Genomic DNA, 12232 nt, shown 5'->3' on the forward strand with positions numbered 1-12232 from the left:
TTGGAATAGCATTAGGTTTTGGAATATTCTTTGTGTGGAAAATTGTAAAGAAATTGAGAAAACTGAAAAGTAAGGAGAAGGCAGAGAAACAAATTGAAGAAAAACTTTTAGACAAGCGACTTATTTTCAATATGAATGACGAGGAGGATGAATATTATGAGGGCTCCACACCAAATATTGAAAGAAGCAAATCATCTTATGGGAAAGTATCTGAAAAGGAGTTAGTTTCTTCATTGATTGACAGTGAAAAGAAGAAATCAAAACATTCTTTCAGTTTTTCATCCTCTTACATTATTCCAATTGAAGACATATCAATTATTAAAAAGATTGGAGAAGGAGGCGCAGCTAATGTATATTATGGTACATGGACCAATATTAAAGTGGCTATCAAGTCACTCAAGATTGACAGTTTTGATGATGATTTTGAGAATGAAGCAGCCATCCTCAGTTTAATTAGACATCCAAACATTCTGACATTCTATGGAGTATGTTTGACTGATAAGAGTCGATATATTGTGACTGAATATATGGAAAATGGCTCTCTAGACAGGTATATATTTTTGAATAAGAACAGAGCATTGAATATTGACCTATTCAAATCAAATATTGGAATTTTGTGTGGAATTGTGGATGGTATGCAATATTTACACTCTCTTAAACCTTCAATTATTCACAGAGATTTGAAATCGAGTAATATATTGTTGGACGAAAGAAATACTCCAAAAGTTTCTGATTTTGGTCTTGTTAAAGTATTGGGAAACAATACAATCAGTCAAATTACAAAAGGAATTGGTACAGTGTATTATTTAGCTCCAGAAACATTCATTGCTGAACATCAAATTGAAAATAAGGAAGAGGCAACCAAGTTGGACATTTACAGTTTTGCAATAATCATGTGGGAATTATTCTTTCGAATGAGTCCTTATCATCATGTGAAAAATCCATTCAAAGTGCCTCAAATGGTTGTCAATGGAGAAAGACCTCAAATTCCCTTCAATATTGAAAATGATACGGAAATCAAAGAATGGCTTTCAATTCAAGCATTGGAAATTTCATCGTCTGACAATTCTTTCATTAATGGTATTAAGAAATACTTCTCACTCATTCTCCAATGTTGGAATCAAAATCCATTACAAAGACCTACATTCCTGACAATTAGAAGAGAATTGGATGAGATTTACAATCTAATCGGTTGAATGCAATCTATCCTCAATCCTTTTTTATTTCATAGATTGTCCGAGTTCAAATTACAAAACTTTACAAAATCAAATGAAGTGTCGATATGATTCATGCACAGATGAACTTGGAATTTGGGTAATTTTCAAAATAGCACAAAAAAAAACAAAAATAAAAAAAATGTTCTCACTTCTCAAGAAGATAACTGGTTCTGGTCAACAGCAACAACCAATCATTTCTAGAAAGATCAATAGTGAAGCAAGACTTTCGGAGAATGATATGAAGGATTTGGAAAAGTTAACCAATGAATTAAATTCTAAAATTTCATCACCCAATTTGAGAGCCTTGTTGGCTATTTATTCAAAGAATATTGATGAGATCAATGGCTCGGAAGTTGTGTTGGATCAATCGATTGCGGATTTGGAAAATAGATTCTTATCGGTTCATAAAGAACAAAAGTCTTTGATTTTTGCTCATCCTGAATTGTCCAACTCGAATGAAGATGAAGAAATGGTCGACGGAGAAGATATGTATGAATATATTAAAAAGAAGAGTATGATCAAGAATGAATTAAAGAAATTGAATAGTGAATTTTCCAAATCCAAGATAACCTATTGTCACTATTTCTGTAAAGAAGAAACTGATTTTATTCAAAAGAATGGAAACAAAAAGGATGAATGCAAATCTTATATTTTACGACCAAGTGTTGCTTTTGATCCGTTTATTGTAACCGGTGAAGATTTTCATTTCAGATTGGCATCTTCGTTTCTTAATCATGCAAATGCTGGATTTACTTTGAATGAAGTGACATACGTTTGTAATCCATACAACTTGAAGAAATTCAATGAAAAGAAGAGAGAATTGGCTAAACGTCACAATTTTATGCTCGATTCAATGAAGCCACTCATTCTATTCCATGGTAACAGATTGGAATCAAACTATGATAGTATTATGAAAACTAATTTTTCAATTTCAAAGGTTGGTTCAAACACTGGTAATTTAGGATATTACGGAAAGGTAAGTTTACAATATATTGACAATAATTTAACACTCTAAAGGGAGTTTATTTCAGTTCCATTCCTTCGTATAGTGCTGCATATGCAGGTACTAATATACTTCTTGTTTGTTTGGTGTTTACAGGAAAGGCATATCCCCTCCAGCAAATTACAATGGGTTGTCCAAGACAGGAAGGTGAGTTTTCAAATAATTTGAACAATAATTATTTAACAATTCCTTATTTGAAATAGGTTACGATTCACACACATCCCCTGATGGCTATTCAGAAGTTGTGATTTTTGATGAAGATCAAATATTACCAGTATGTTATTATTATTTAGAACTCTATCTATATCTAATCGTTTCAATTTCATTACTTTGATAGATTTACAAAATCAAATATTCTGTTTAAGTTGTAAAATATATAAGAAATGTAAATAAGAAGGAACAGAAAATAAACTAAACGCAACAAAGAAATTAATTTCGGAAGGAATAGGTTCAAATTATCATGTTTCGCAAATTACATTGGAAGATTTGCCCCTTTATTAAACGATTGATTTTTTTAATACGTTTAGTTGTTGGATTCGTATTTGGTTGTAAATCATTCCTCTTCTGCTTCTTCTCTATTGTATCCAAATGGATGACAAGTTTTTCTACTCATTAAGGCAAGACAACAATTTACAACATATTCAAAGTAAGGCTTTCCATCTACATGGATTAGTTTGGGTTGATAGTAGGCTCTTTGTACTGCATTCCTTCCTGAACTTGCAAGTGAATGAAATGTATTTTTGAAAACAAAGAATGATTCTGTGTGGAAATCAGAATTTGCAAATATTGCTTTAACTTTGATTGATTCCAATTCGTTTTCTTTGTCATTGTAATCAAATGAACATAGATATAGGTATAATGATGAGTTTTCTCTAAAATCCTTAACCTCTGTTAATTATCGCGTAGAGAAATACAGTGTTTGTAACTAATTTCATAAAACTACTTACTATTGGCAACACCCAAGTGATTGAAACAAGCTGAAAACTTGGCTCCAAATGCTGTGAACTTATCTGAATAACAACATCTATCAATATTATCAGGACTAACACGAAATGTCAAAGTATGGATGGATAATGGAAACTCTGTTGCCCATCTATGAACAATAGGAGGATAATTAGTTGAGGATGATTCCTTTCTTCCAACATGGAACATTTCAATATTATTGAAAGGTTTGAATGGTTCTTCCTCAACTTTCTTCATCCCAACCACAAATTTAAACTTGAGAAAATCATCGTCATCTGTTGAGTAAGCGGCAATATGGGTCTTATCAAGAAATATTCCATAAGATGCTTTAGGCATAATGAATTTTCTACTGTGAACAAGATAGGATTGAGGTTCTAGATCAAAATTACAAATAAAAAAGTCGAGTCTTATTCTATCAAATACCTGTTGCTTATTCTCTACTGGAATTGTGGAATTTAGTGTTAAAAATACTGTAGAATTGCCCAAACATTCATCTTCATCATCTGTTTCCGATTAGACAATTAGAAAATTAATAAAACGTAACATACCTGGCAGAAGCTCCACAACCCACTCGTGTCCAAACTGTATGAAAGGTTCAGAATAATAGCTAGTATTAAAAGGGCCAGTTTTTGGTACCTTAACATCTGCAATATGAATGGTATAATCTTTTTTCTGTGGTGGAATATTTTCCTGCACAAATTGGAAAAGGTCTTCTCCTATAGGTTTCAATATTGGCTTAATTTTTGTTTCTGTGAACTCTGTATCTATTTTTGCTTTCTTTTCTGCAATAAGTTCTAAGGTTTTCTTAGAAGATTTGAAAAATTCATTGGACATAACTAGGTTGATAAAGTCCAAAATGCTATCATTTTGTGGGAAATGATCCACTACTGCAATAACAGTATTAATAATAACATGTCCAGAAAAATTACAAATTTCTTGTTTCCCATCAATAAACTGATGTAAAACTCTACTGATCATCTTTTGTGTGCAATTTTGAATATTATCATATATCAAACATTGTATGATACACTCAAAACAATTGAAAAAACTGGTGAACCTCCCTAAATCCATTAAAATATTAGCAACAACACAAAATTCAGTTTGAGATAATATTTTAGGTATTAACTTTTCCAGATCGTGAATATTATTTTCCTCAAATATAATTTTTCCTTCTTTCCATAGTACATCCAAAAGATCAAATATTCCATAAAAGTCCACACTAGTTTCATCTTGAAAAGCAGTCAGAAAAAGTTTACAAATTTCGGCTTTCGAAATGTCTAAAAAAACATAGCTGGATAGTTGTTCAATAGCTAAACATGCATCTTTCATTTCTCTTAAATATATTCTTTCTCTTACATAGGAAAGACATTGATCAATATCATTATAATCAATTGTTGGGTAAATCCGTTTTGTGCTTAGTGGTTCTTCTTTCATTATAACGGTAACCCTGTTAACTTCTTGTTCAAAAAGAGAATAATCTGCGCTCAATACTCTAGAGTCAAAGCATTCCAACAGTAAAACTCTACAATTGGTGAATTGTCTGAAATATTGTGTCGATTCTTGTGTAAGGCCGTCATTGTACTCTATTTTTAGGATATCCAACTCATCAGATAGGGGAATAATATCCTTAATAAATTCATCTTGAATCTTACACCTTGAAAACACTAATTCTTTTAAAATTTTTGTAGAGAGTAGCCAGTCTTTGAATCCAATTTCTGCTCCAGTAATCTCTCCGACAAAAGAAAGATTAGTAATGTTACTTGGAAAAGTGCACTCTTGTAAGTTAGTAACTTGCTCACCAAAGCATACTTTCAATGTTGTCAAATTCTTGAATTCTCCAAGATATTTTAGATATTCAACATTCTCGTTGGTTACCCTTACATTAAGAACCTTTAGAGAACTCCTAGGTAAATGAGGAATAACTGAAGCTTCAATGGCCTCACCTAAAACTTCTTCCAGTTTGCAATTTACTATTGCTTGGATATTTTGATGAATAATTTTATCTTCGAACTGTTCACCTTGCAGATCCAATATTTTTAAATCTTCACAGTCATGGAGAAATGAATGGTTCCTCCTCAATATCAATATAAGTATCAGTATGGTACAGCAGTTTTTCCAAATGTTGTCCTATTAAAGCCTTAACAACATTAAAACAAATTATTTCGTTAGTACCTCCATAAATTTTAAGAATTCTGAGTTGTAAACAACTTTTCAATTGTTCCAAAATATCTTCTTTTACAATTGTAAATTGAAAATTTCTAGGAAAGTCTAATGTTAATTTAGACAACTTAGAGAGATTACAGAGACAACCTAGCAATGTATCTAACTCATATGAGGGATCATATTCATTAGTGAAAACAACATTCAATCTTTCTAATGTTCTTGAAAGGATGCTCAAATTCTTTTGGAGATTCAATATTGTTTCATCAGAAGTTGATTTCCATACCACCTTGAGCTTTTTCAAATGGGAGAATGAATTAGATGAAAATACTGAAAAGTATGAACCAGTTATATTTGATAGTGTGTCTCGAGCAAAGAGGGAAAATTTTTCAATCTTTTGTGAAACATTGGAAAGTACTAATGACATAATAGAATCATCAAAATAACTAGGGTTGATAACCAAAACTGTTAAATTTGGACATTGTTGTGTGATATCCTCAATATTCTTGCGTGTTAGTGGATAGCTAGAACGAAACTCTGTCAAAGATTGAGGAAACCCAATCACGGTTTGATCCATTTCTTCTTCATGGAGGTTTAGTTCAGATAAAAGGCTTATCAACTCGAGAGTTTTTAAATTTTTAAACTCTTTCAACAAGTGAAAATATTCAGTTTTAAGATTAGTAAGTGTCAATACTGTCAAAGATTCCAACAATGGACTTGCATTCATTATCCACTCAACAATGAAACTTCCAGAAATACAAGTTGCAGCTCTCAACCTCAACTCTTCCATTGACAATCGTCCAAGCTCACACAAACCCACATCTAAAAAAGCATATATTAATCGACCATTCATAAATAATAATAATAAATTGATAACAATTACCTGTTAATGACGAGAACTCCAAAGAATTGAATGTAAACAAATCAATAACCTTCAATCGTTTCATCTTGATCAGTAAATTATCCACAACTCCTCCGATCCTATGATTACTCAATCCGATGTGAATAAAGTATTGGGTCTTGTTATTCAGGAAATAATACCAGATCCACTCGGCAAAAGTCTTTGAAATAAATCTCATCTGCAACAAGTGGTATTCATTGAAAAAACATAGCAAGTGTTCGGCACACAAATCACAAGGTAAATTCTGAATTTTCATTTTTTTTTGATTTGATAGGAAATCTTTGTTAAACTGGAATGAAATTGTAATATCTAAATAATTTAAATATTAAATTATTTAATATTTAAATATTCAATTTTACATGATACAATTGAGGGGTCCGATCTATTCTTAAATTCATCCTCACAATATTCCTCGCACGAGCATAGAGCTCTTATTATCGGGTTTCCAATTTCCTCTCACAACCCTTTCAATTCACCTCTCCATGGAATTTCAATTATTCAACCTTGATCATCACATGGCAACAACCTCTTAATGCGACAACGAGAAAAAACACGAATAATTTTATTACTCCATCCTCTTCAAAGAAAGGGCGGGTTTTTTTCTTAACGTAAAAAAATACCTCGCAGCGTGCTAAGCGTTGGAATGTTTCGCACTAAGCAGAGTGCGCAAAGAGAGCACCATCAGCAGATTCCTTAGAGAAGAAGAAGGATGATACTGCTGATGGAAGGCTTTGCTCTCTATTCTTCTTCTAAAAGGTGGTGAAGGAGGACAATGTGTTGTGAGGATTATTTGTTTTTGAATGAATAGTTGAAATTGTACGTCGCTGATTCTCCAAAACACAATCAGAAAAAACAACAATACAAGAAACTATTAGGTTTCAATATATATTCCGAGTTTTATTGAATATTTGAATCATTAATTGATAATTACTTTGAAAAATGTCAACAAATAATGAATTGGTTGTTGACGTCCAACAAATTAAGGATGATATGAAACAACAACAGCAACAACAGCCAGAGAGGAAATCAAGAAATCCCTTCAAGAAAAACAAGAAAAAGGCTGAAAACAAAGAAACAGAAGATATTGTCGATACAAGAGAACCAAATCTCAAATTTAAAGACAGTTTCACAATTTACAAAATCATTGGATGGAATTGGATTTTGATATTCTTGGGAAGTATTGGTGCTATGGGAACAGGTGTTATTCCAATTAGGTAAGTTTCAGATATTTGAGTTTTTGTTACAAACACTTTCAAAGTTTCCAATTTGTTATGGGAGATTTAATCAATGTCTTTTCACCAACACGTGCCGATGGATCCACTGTTACTGCAGCTGAACAGAAAGCTGAAATTGGAACATATGCTTCATACTTTGCAATTATTGCAGCTGCAGCTTGTATTGCCAATTTCATGTCTCAATTCTTTTTGAATTGGGCAAGTGAAAGAATTGGTGTTGCTATTAGAAGTGCTTATTTTGACTCATTGACAGTTCAAGAGATGGGTTTCTTTGATATTAAGAAGGTTGGTGCATTGACCATTACTCTTTCTGAAGATATTACTCGTATTCAGGAAGTTTACTCTGTCAAGTTGGCTACCTTACTTCAAAACTTGGCTCAGTTCGTTGTCGGTGTCATTCTTGCCTTAACATCAGGATGGCAAATGGCCCTCGTCATGATGAGTACAACACCATTAATGATTTTGGGTGTAGTGTTGTTGGGTGGTGTTATCAGAAAGTTGACCTTGTCAATTAATAAGGCCAACGATCATAGTGCCTCCATTGCTACTGAAGTGATGGGAGCTATGAGAACTGTAAGATCAATGGCCGGAGAGGAAAAGGAAAGAGTCAGATACAAGAAGGACTTGACCAAGATGTATTTGGCTGGTATTGGTAAGGCTGTTGCTCAAGGTTCTACTTTTGGTGTTTTGGTTGGTATCTTGTGGGGTACTACTGCTTTAGGTAAGTTTTTTTATTATTTCAAATTAGCTCAATAATGTTATTTTAGCTTTCTGGTATGGTGGTGGTCTAGTTGTTGATGGAACCATGAATATTGGATCTATGCTCAAGGTTTTCGGTTTGACATTGTTTGCTATTATTGGTATTTCTCAAGCTGGTTCATTCTTCCCTGATTATGGTAAGGCCATGGTTTCTCAAAAGACTGTTTTGAAATTATTGAAGAGACAACCAGCTATTATTTTCAAGGGAGGTAAAACTCTTGATACTATCATTGGTAATGTCACATTTGAAAATGTTGATTTTGTCTATCCATCACGTCCAAATGCTACTGTCTTGAAGAATTTCAGTTTGGATATTAAGGCAGGTCAAGCTGTTGCTTTGGTTGGTCCATCTGGTTCAGGTAAATCAACAATTGTTGGTTTATTGGAAAGATTCTACGACCCAGCTCAGGGTAAGGTTTATCTTGATGGTGTTGATATCGCTGAAATCGATCCAATGTGGCTCCACAAGAATATTGGTATTGTCACTCAAGAACCTGTATTGTTTGCAACCAGCATTTACAAGAATATTGCTTATGCTATTGGTGAAGAAAATACTACAATGGAAAAGGTTATTGAAGCCGCTAAATCTGCCAACTGTCACAATTTCATTATGGACTTACCAGATGGATACAATACTTTATTGGGTGAACGTGGTGTCTCACTCTCAGGTGGTCAAAAGCAACGTGTCTGTATTGCTCGTGCCTTATTGCAAAATCCAAAACTTCTCTTATTGGATGAAGCTACATCTGCCTTGGATACTGAATCTGAATCTCTCGTTCAAGCTGCTTTGGATTTATTGATGAAGGGTCGTACAACTATTTGTATTGCTCACAGATTGTCAACTGTTAAGAACTCTGACAAGATTTGTGTATTGGCTAAGGGTATTTTGAAAGAAACTGGTACTCATGCCGAATTAATGGCCATTGAAAATGGTATCTATAAGAATTTGGCTGAAAGACAAATGTTGTTCTCTAATGAAAATGCTGATGTTGAAGCAACAATGGAAGTTTTGCAATAATGTAAATATGTAATTTTGGAGAGTGTAAATAAATTCAATTTCAAAAATTCTTTAGTAATAACAGAGATGGGAAAGGAGAATCATTAATCAACCAATATTCCAGGATAGAGATGTGGCCTTATTCTACCCATTGAATTCTACAATGGGAAGTGAACAATTTGTAAAAGATTTGATTTAAAACAAGCTTTACAATTTTGATAAAAAACTCTTTAATTACTAGTTGATCCTTCAGTTAATTCTTTGGCCACTGACTTGACAAGTTTGTAATAAATCAATAAGGCAATAAACAAGATGGCAACTGATACAATAATTACTGATGATGGCTTGTATCCTGTCAAATTTCTTCTTTGGAACCAATATTTGGTTATTTCCTTATATTGAACATTGGTTTTGATAGCTTCTCCTTCGTTCATTAGGAATCTCTTGAATGTAAACTTGATTTGACCCTTATTGACAGGGGTGGAATTATAGGTCTGATAATTATTAAAGGACGTATCACATTCGTCAATCCATTCATTTTGAACATCAATAATTTCTCTAACTTTGTGTTGTTGTGTGGCAGAATAGTTTGACTTTTTCTTGGCAAATCTTTTAAGTCCGACAATACTATCAGAGAGGGTATTCTTTAAAATTCCTGTTTTGCTTTCGTCGATATTTCCTTCAAATTCTGCATACTTGTAATCATCAGGCAAAAGTAAATCAAATTGAAGTTCAGTAATTGGTGCATCAATTTGAGCAAGTGATACTGAGAGTGTTCCTGAGGAGGCAAGTTTTGTGGATGGTACAGTAAAAGTGAGGTCAATATTCATTGGAGTGGAACCTTCCTTCTTGGAGAGTGGAATGAGGATGGTCTTTTCATTATCTTTAACTTCTTGACCTGGTTTAATGGTTGCTCCATCACACAAAGTAGACCATACTTCAGAGCCGTTCAATTCTTCTGGCAATTTGATTCTCAAATATTGTTTGAAAGTATTGTAGCAGTTAAGATTAATCTTGTGGAGGAGCTTATCTCCAGAATGAGTAATGGTATAGGTACATTGAGAAATATTTGTGGATAAAACAGACACGTCAGCATGTCTGATGACATCTAATTGCAATTCGTGTTGACTTTCTAAAAATCTATAACCCATCAAGATTGGGAATCCACTTTGCTTATGTACATGTGGTAATTCTCCAATGTCTATCTTTCTCAAGAATCTTCTTGACTTTTCTACAATTTCTACAACTGTCTTGGCAATAATGGCCATAGTACCAGTTTCTCTTGAAACGTTATGAGTGGAAAGAGAAGGAACTCTTACTAATGCACTAGTACCTCCCATATCAGCTTCACTCACGACTTCCAAATGGTAGGATCTTTCAATTTCTCTTGTAAAGGTAACAACTAACTTCTTTTTACAGTTTGTAAGAGAGTTGGCTTCTTCTAATTGGTCATCCTTGACTTCTTCACTAACCATGTTCCATTCCTTAATATAGCTACCAGAAACAGAGATAATTCTGAATGGCAAATTGTATGGATTGATAGAAATTTCCAATGAGGTAATGATTCCATTAACAATAGAGTAATCGAATCTACTCTTTGTATTGATAACACCTTCACCAATCAAACAACTGGAGTCTTGGGTAGAACTGACAGAAACTGGAAGAACAACCTTTTGTTCCTTTTCTTTTTCTTCCTCTGGCTCCTTTTGGAAGATGAGATCAATGGCTTTTTGTTGAATTTCAGGAGTCCACAAAATACTGAGATATTGTGTGGATGGAAGTTGAGTGGCAACCTTGGTAACAACTCTATCTTCAATTGTTGTATTGGATTGGTCCAAATAGAGAGATGGAGTAACTTTCACTTGACACTTTTCATTTTCAATAATGAATTCCAATGTACTGGTGACAGCATTTGGAATAGAAAGTGTGACTTGTCTTGGGGAAGTTTCATTCTTCAAACATTCAAGGTTAGTATAATTAACATCAACTTTCAATCTAACTTCATAGAGACCAGATGAATCTGTCAACATTATAATTTTACCTTGATCAATTGAAACATGGCAATTTACATAATCATTTTCTTCCTTTTCACCCATATACTTTACATTAACTGTCTTGATCACAATACGTTGTTCTACATTACTCAATAATACACATTGAGTCCATAACTTCTTTGCTAGTAAGAGATTATTTCTTTGAAGAATGGCTTTTTGCTTTTTTGATACATTTTCTAACATATCTACCATATACACAATTTCAAATGCACAACTATTTACACGTTCTTCTTCCTTTCCAATAGATTCTGCCAAACTCAAATTTTCCTTCTTGACATAATTTTGCTTTCCCTTTATATCCATAGATCTGATAATGTATGGTTGATCAGCAGCACTAATCACAGAATCATCGAAATGTTCTTCCAAAAACTTTTGTTGTTGTTGGAATTGTTGTAAAATCTCCAAATACTTATCAAGTGGAAGGGAAACACTTGGTAAACTGGTAGAAACACCTGATGCTCCACCAACACCTCCAGCTGGAGAATTATTCCATTGTTGTGGTTGTTGTGGTGGTGTTATTGATGATTGAGGTGTTGGTTTGCACTCTTTCTTTTGTACTGCCAAAAAGTCGTCACAACCATTTTGTTGATAGGCAGGTTGTGAGGAGTGAGACCAAACATTAGCCTTTCTATCCTTCATCATTTTAACTTTGTTGAACATTTTGATCAGGTTTTTATAATAATGTTATCTGTACAATTTTGTTGTTGTTTAGATCAGCAGCCTATCAAGAGAAACCTCCGAAAATATGTGTGTGGTAATAATTTGGAAGATGATCAAATGATATCTTTTTTTTTTAATTTTCTCTTTGGATGAACTCACCTGGTAAGAGTTCACTCTTCAAAATTGTGTTGACCCAAGGTTCACCACCTGTTAATAATTATTAAATACTTTACAAAAAAAATAAAATATTTAATTTAATAATAATAACAATCAATATCAGAAT

General features: G+C 33.2%; 5 protein-coding genes across 5 annotated transcripts in view; 3 read left to right on the plus strand and 2 right to left on the minus strand.

Moving 5' to 3' along the window:
- NAEGRDRAFT_75121 (uncharacterized protein) overlaps positions 1-1196 on the plus strand; it is a gene marked incomplete at both ends in the record, with an annotated part of 2876 nt that extends 1680 nt beyond the window's left edge. Inside the window, one exon of the mRNA XM_002669833.1 lies at positions 51-1196. Coding sequence (XP_002669879.1) covers positions 51-1196 — 1146 coding nt within the window. The remainder of the gene's footprint in view (positions 1-50) is intronic.
- A 160-nt stretch (positions 1197-1356) lies between these two features.
- NAEGRDRAFT_82004 (PARP domain-containing protein) lies at positions 1357-2736 on the plus strand (the record flags this gene model as incomplete). Its single annotated transcript, XM_002669834.1, has 4 exons — positions 1357-2193; positions 2235-2367; positions 2424-2494; positions 2558-2736. The coding sequence occupies 4 exons, from the start codon at positions 1357-1359 to the stop codon at positions 2582-2584; spliced, it is 1068 nt and encodes a 355-aa protein (XP_002669880.1). The 3' UTR covers positions 2585-2736.
- Positions 2737-2773: 37 nt separating this feature from the next.
- On the minus strand, positions 2774-5920 carry NAEGRDRAFT_75123 (uncharacterized protein; the record flags this gene model as incomplete). The annotated part of the gene is made up of 5 exons (XM_002669881.1): positions 2774-3108; positions 3168-3686; positions 3732-4161; positions 4369-5153; positions 5494-5920. 5 exons carry the CDS (start codon positions 5918-5920, stop codon positions 2774-2776), a joined length of 2496 nt encoding a protein of 831 aa, XP_002669927.1.
- Positions 5921-6866: 946 nt separating this feature from the next.
- Positions 6867-9298, plus strand: NAEGRDRAFT_82005 (abc transporter B family protein). Its single transcript, XM_002669835.1, has 3 exons — positions 6867-7458; positions 7503-8200; positions 8247-9298. Exons 1-3 carry the CDS (start codon positions 7184-7186, stop codon positions 9254-9256), a joined length of 1983 nt encoding a protein of 660 aa, XP_002669881.1. The 5' UTR covers positions 6867-7183; the 3' UTR covers positions 9257-9298.
- A 167-nt stretch (positions 9299-9465) lies between these two features.
- On the minus strand, positions 9466-11949 carry NAEGRDRAFT_75125 (uncharacterized protein; the record flags this gene model as incomplete). The annotated part of the gene is made up of 1 exon (XM_002669882.1): positions 9466-11949. One exon carries the CDS (start codon positions 11947-11949, stop codon positions 9466-9468), a length of 2484 nt encoding a protein of 827 aa, XP_002669928.1.
- Positions 11950-12232: the final 283 nt, after the last annotated feature.

The sequence above is a fragment of the Naegleria gruberi genome (assembly GCF_000004985.1).
Source record: "Naegleria gruberi genomic scaffold NAEGRscaffold_77, whole genome shotgun sequence".
Lineage (NCBI taxonomy): Eukaryota > Heterolobosea > Eutetramitea > Acrasida > Naegleriidae > Naegleria > Naegleria gruberi.

Coding starts and splice junctions, on each gene's coding strand:
- NAEGRDRAFT_82005 (XM_002669835.1), top strand. CDS start 7,184: ATGTCAACAAATAATGAATTGGTTGTTGACGTCCAACAAATTAAGGAT. Junction 7,459..7,502: donor ACAGGTGTTATTCCAATTAG/GTAAGTTTCAGA, acceptor ACACTTTCAAAG/TTTCCAATTTGTTATGGGAG. Junction 8,201..8,246: donor GTGGGGTACTACTGCTTTAG/GTAAGTTTTTTT, acceptor ATGTTATTTTAG/CTTTCTGGTATGGTGGTGGT.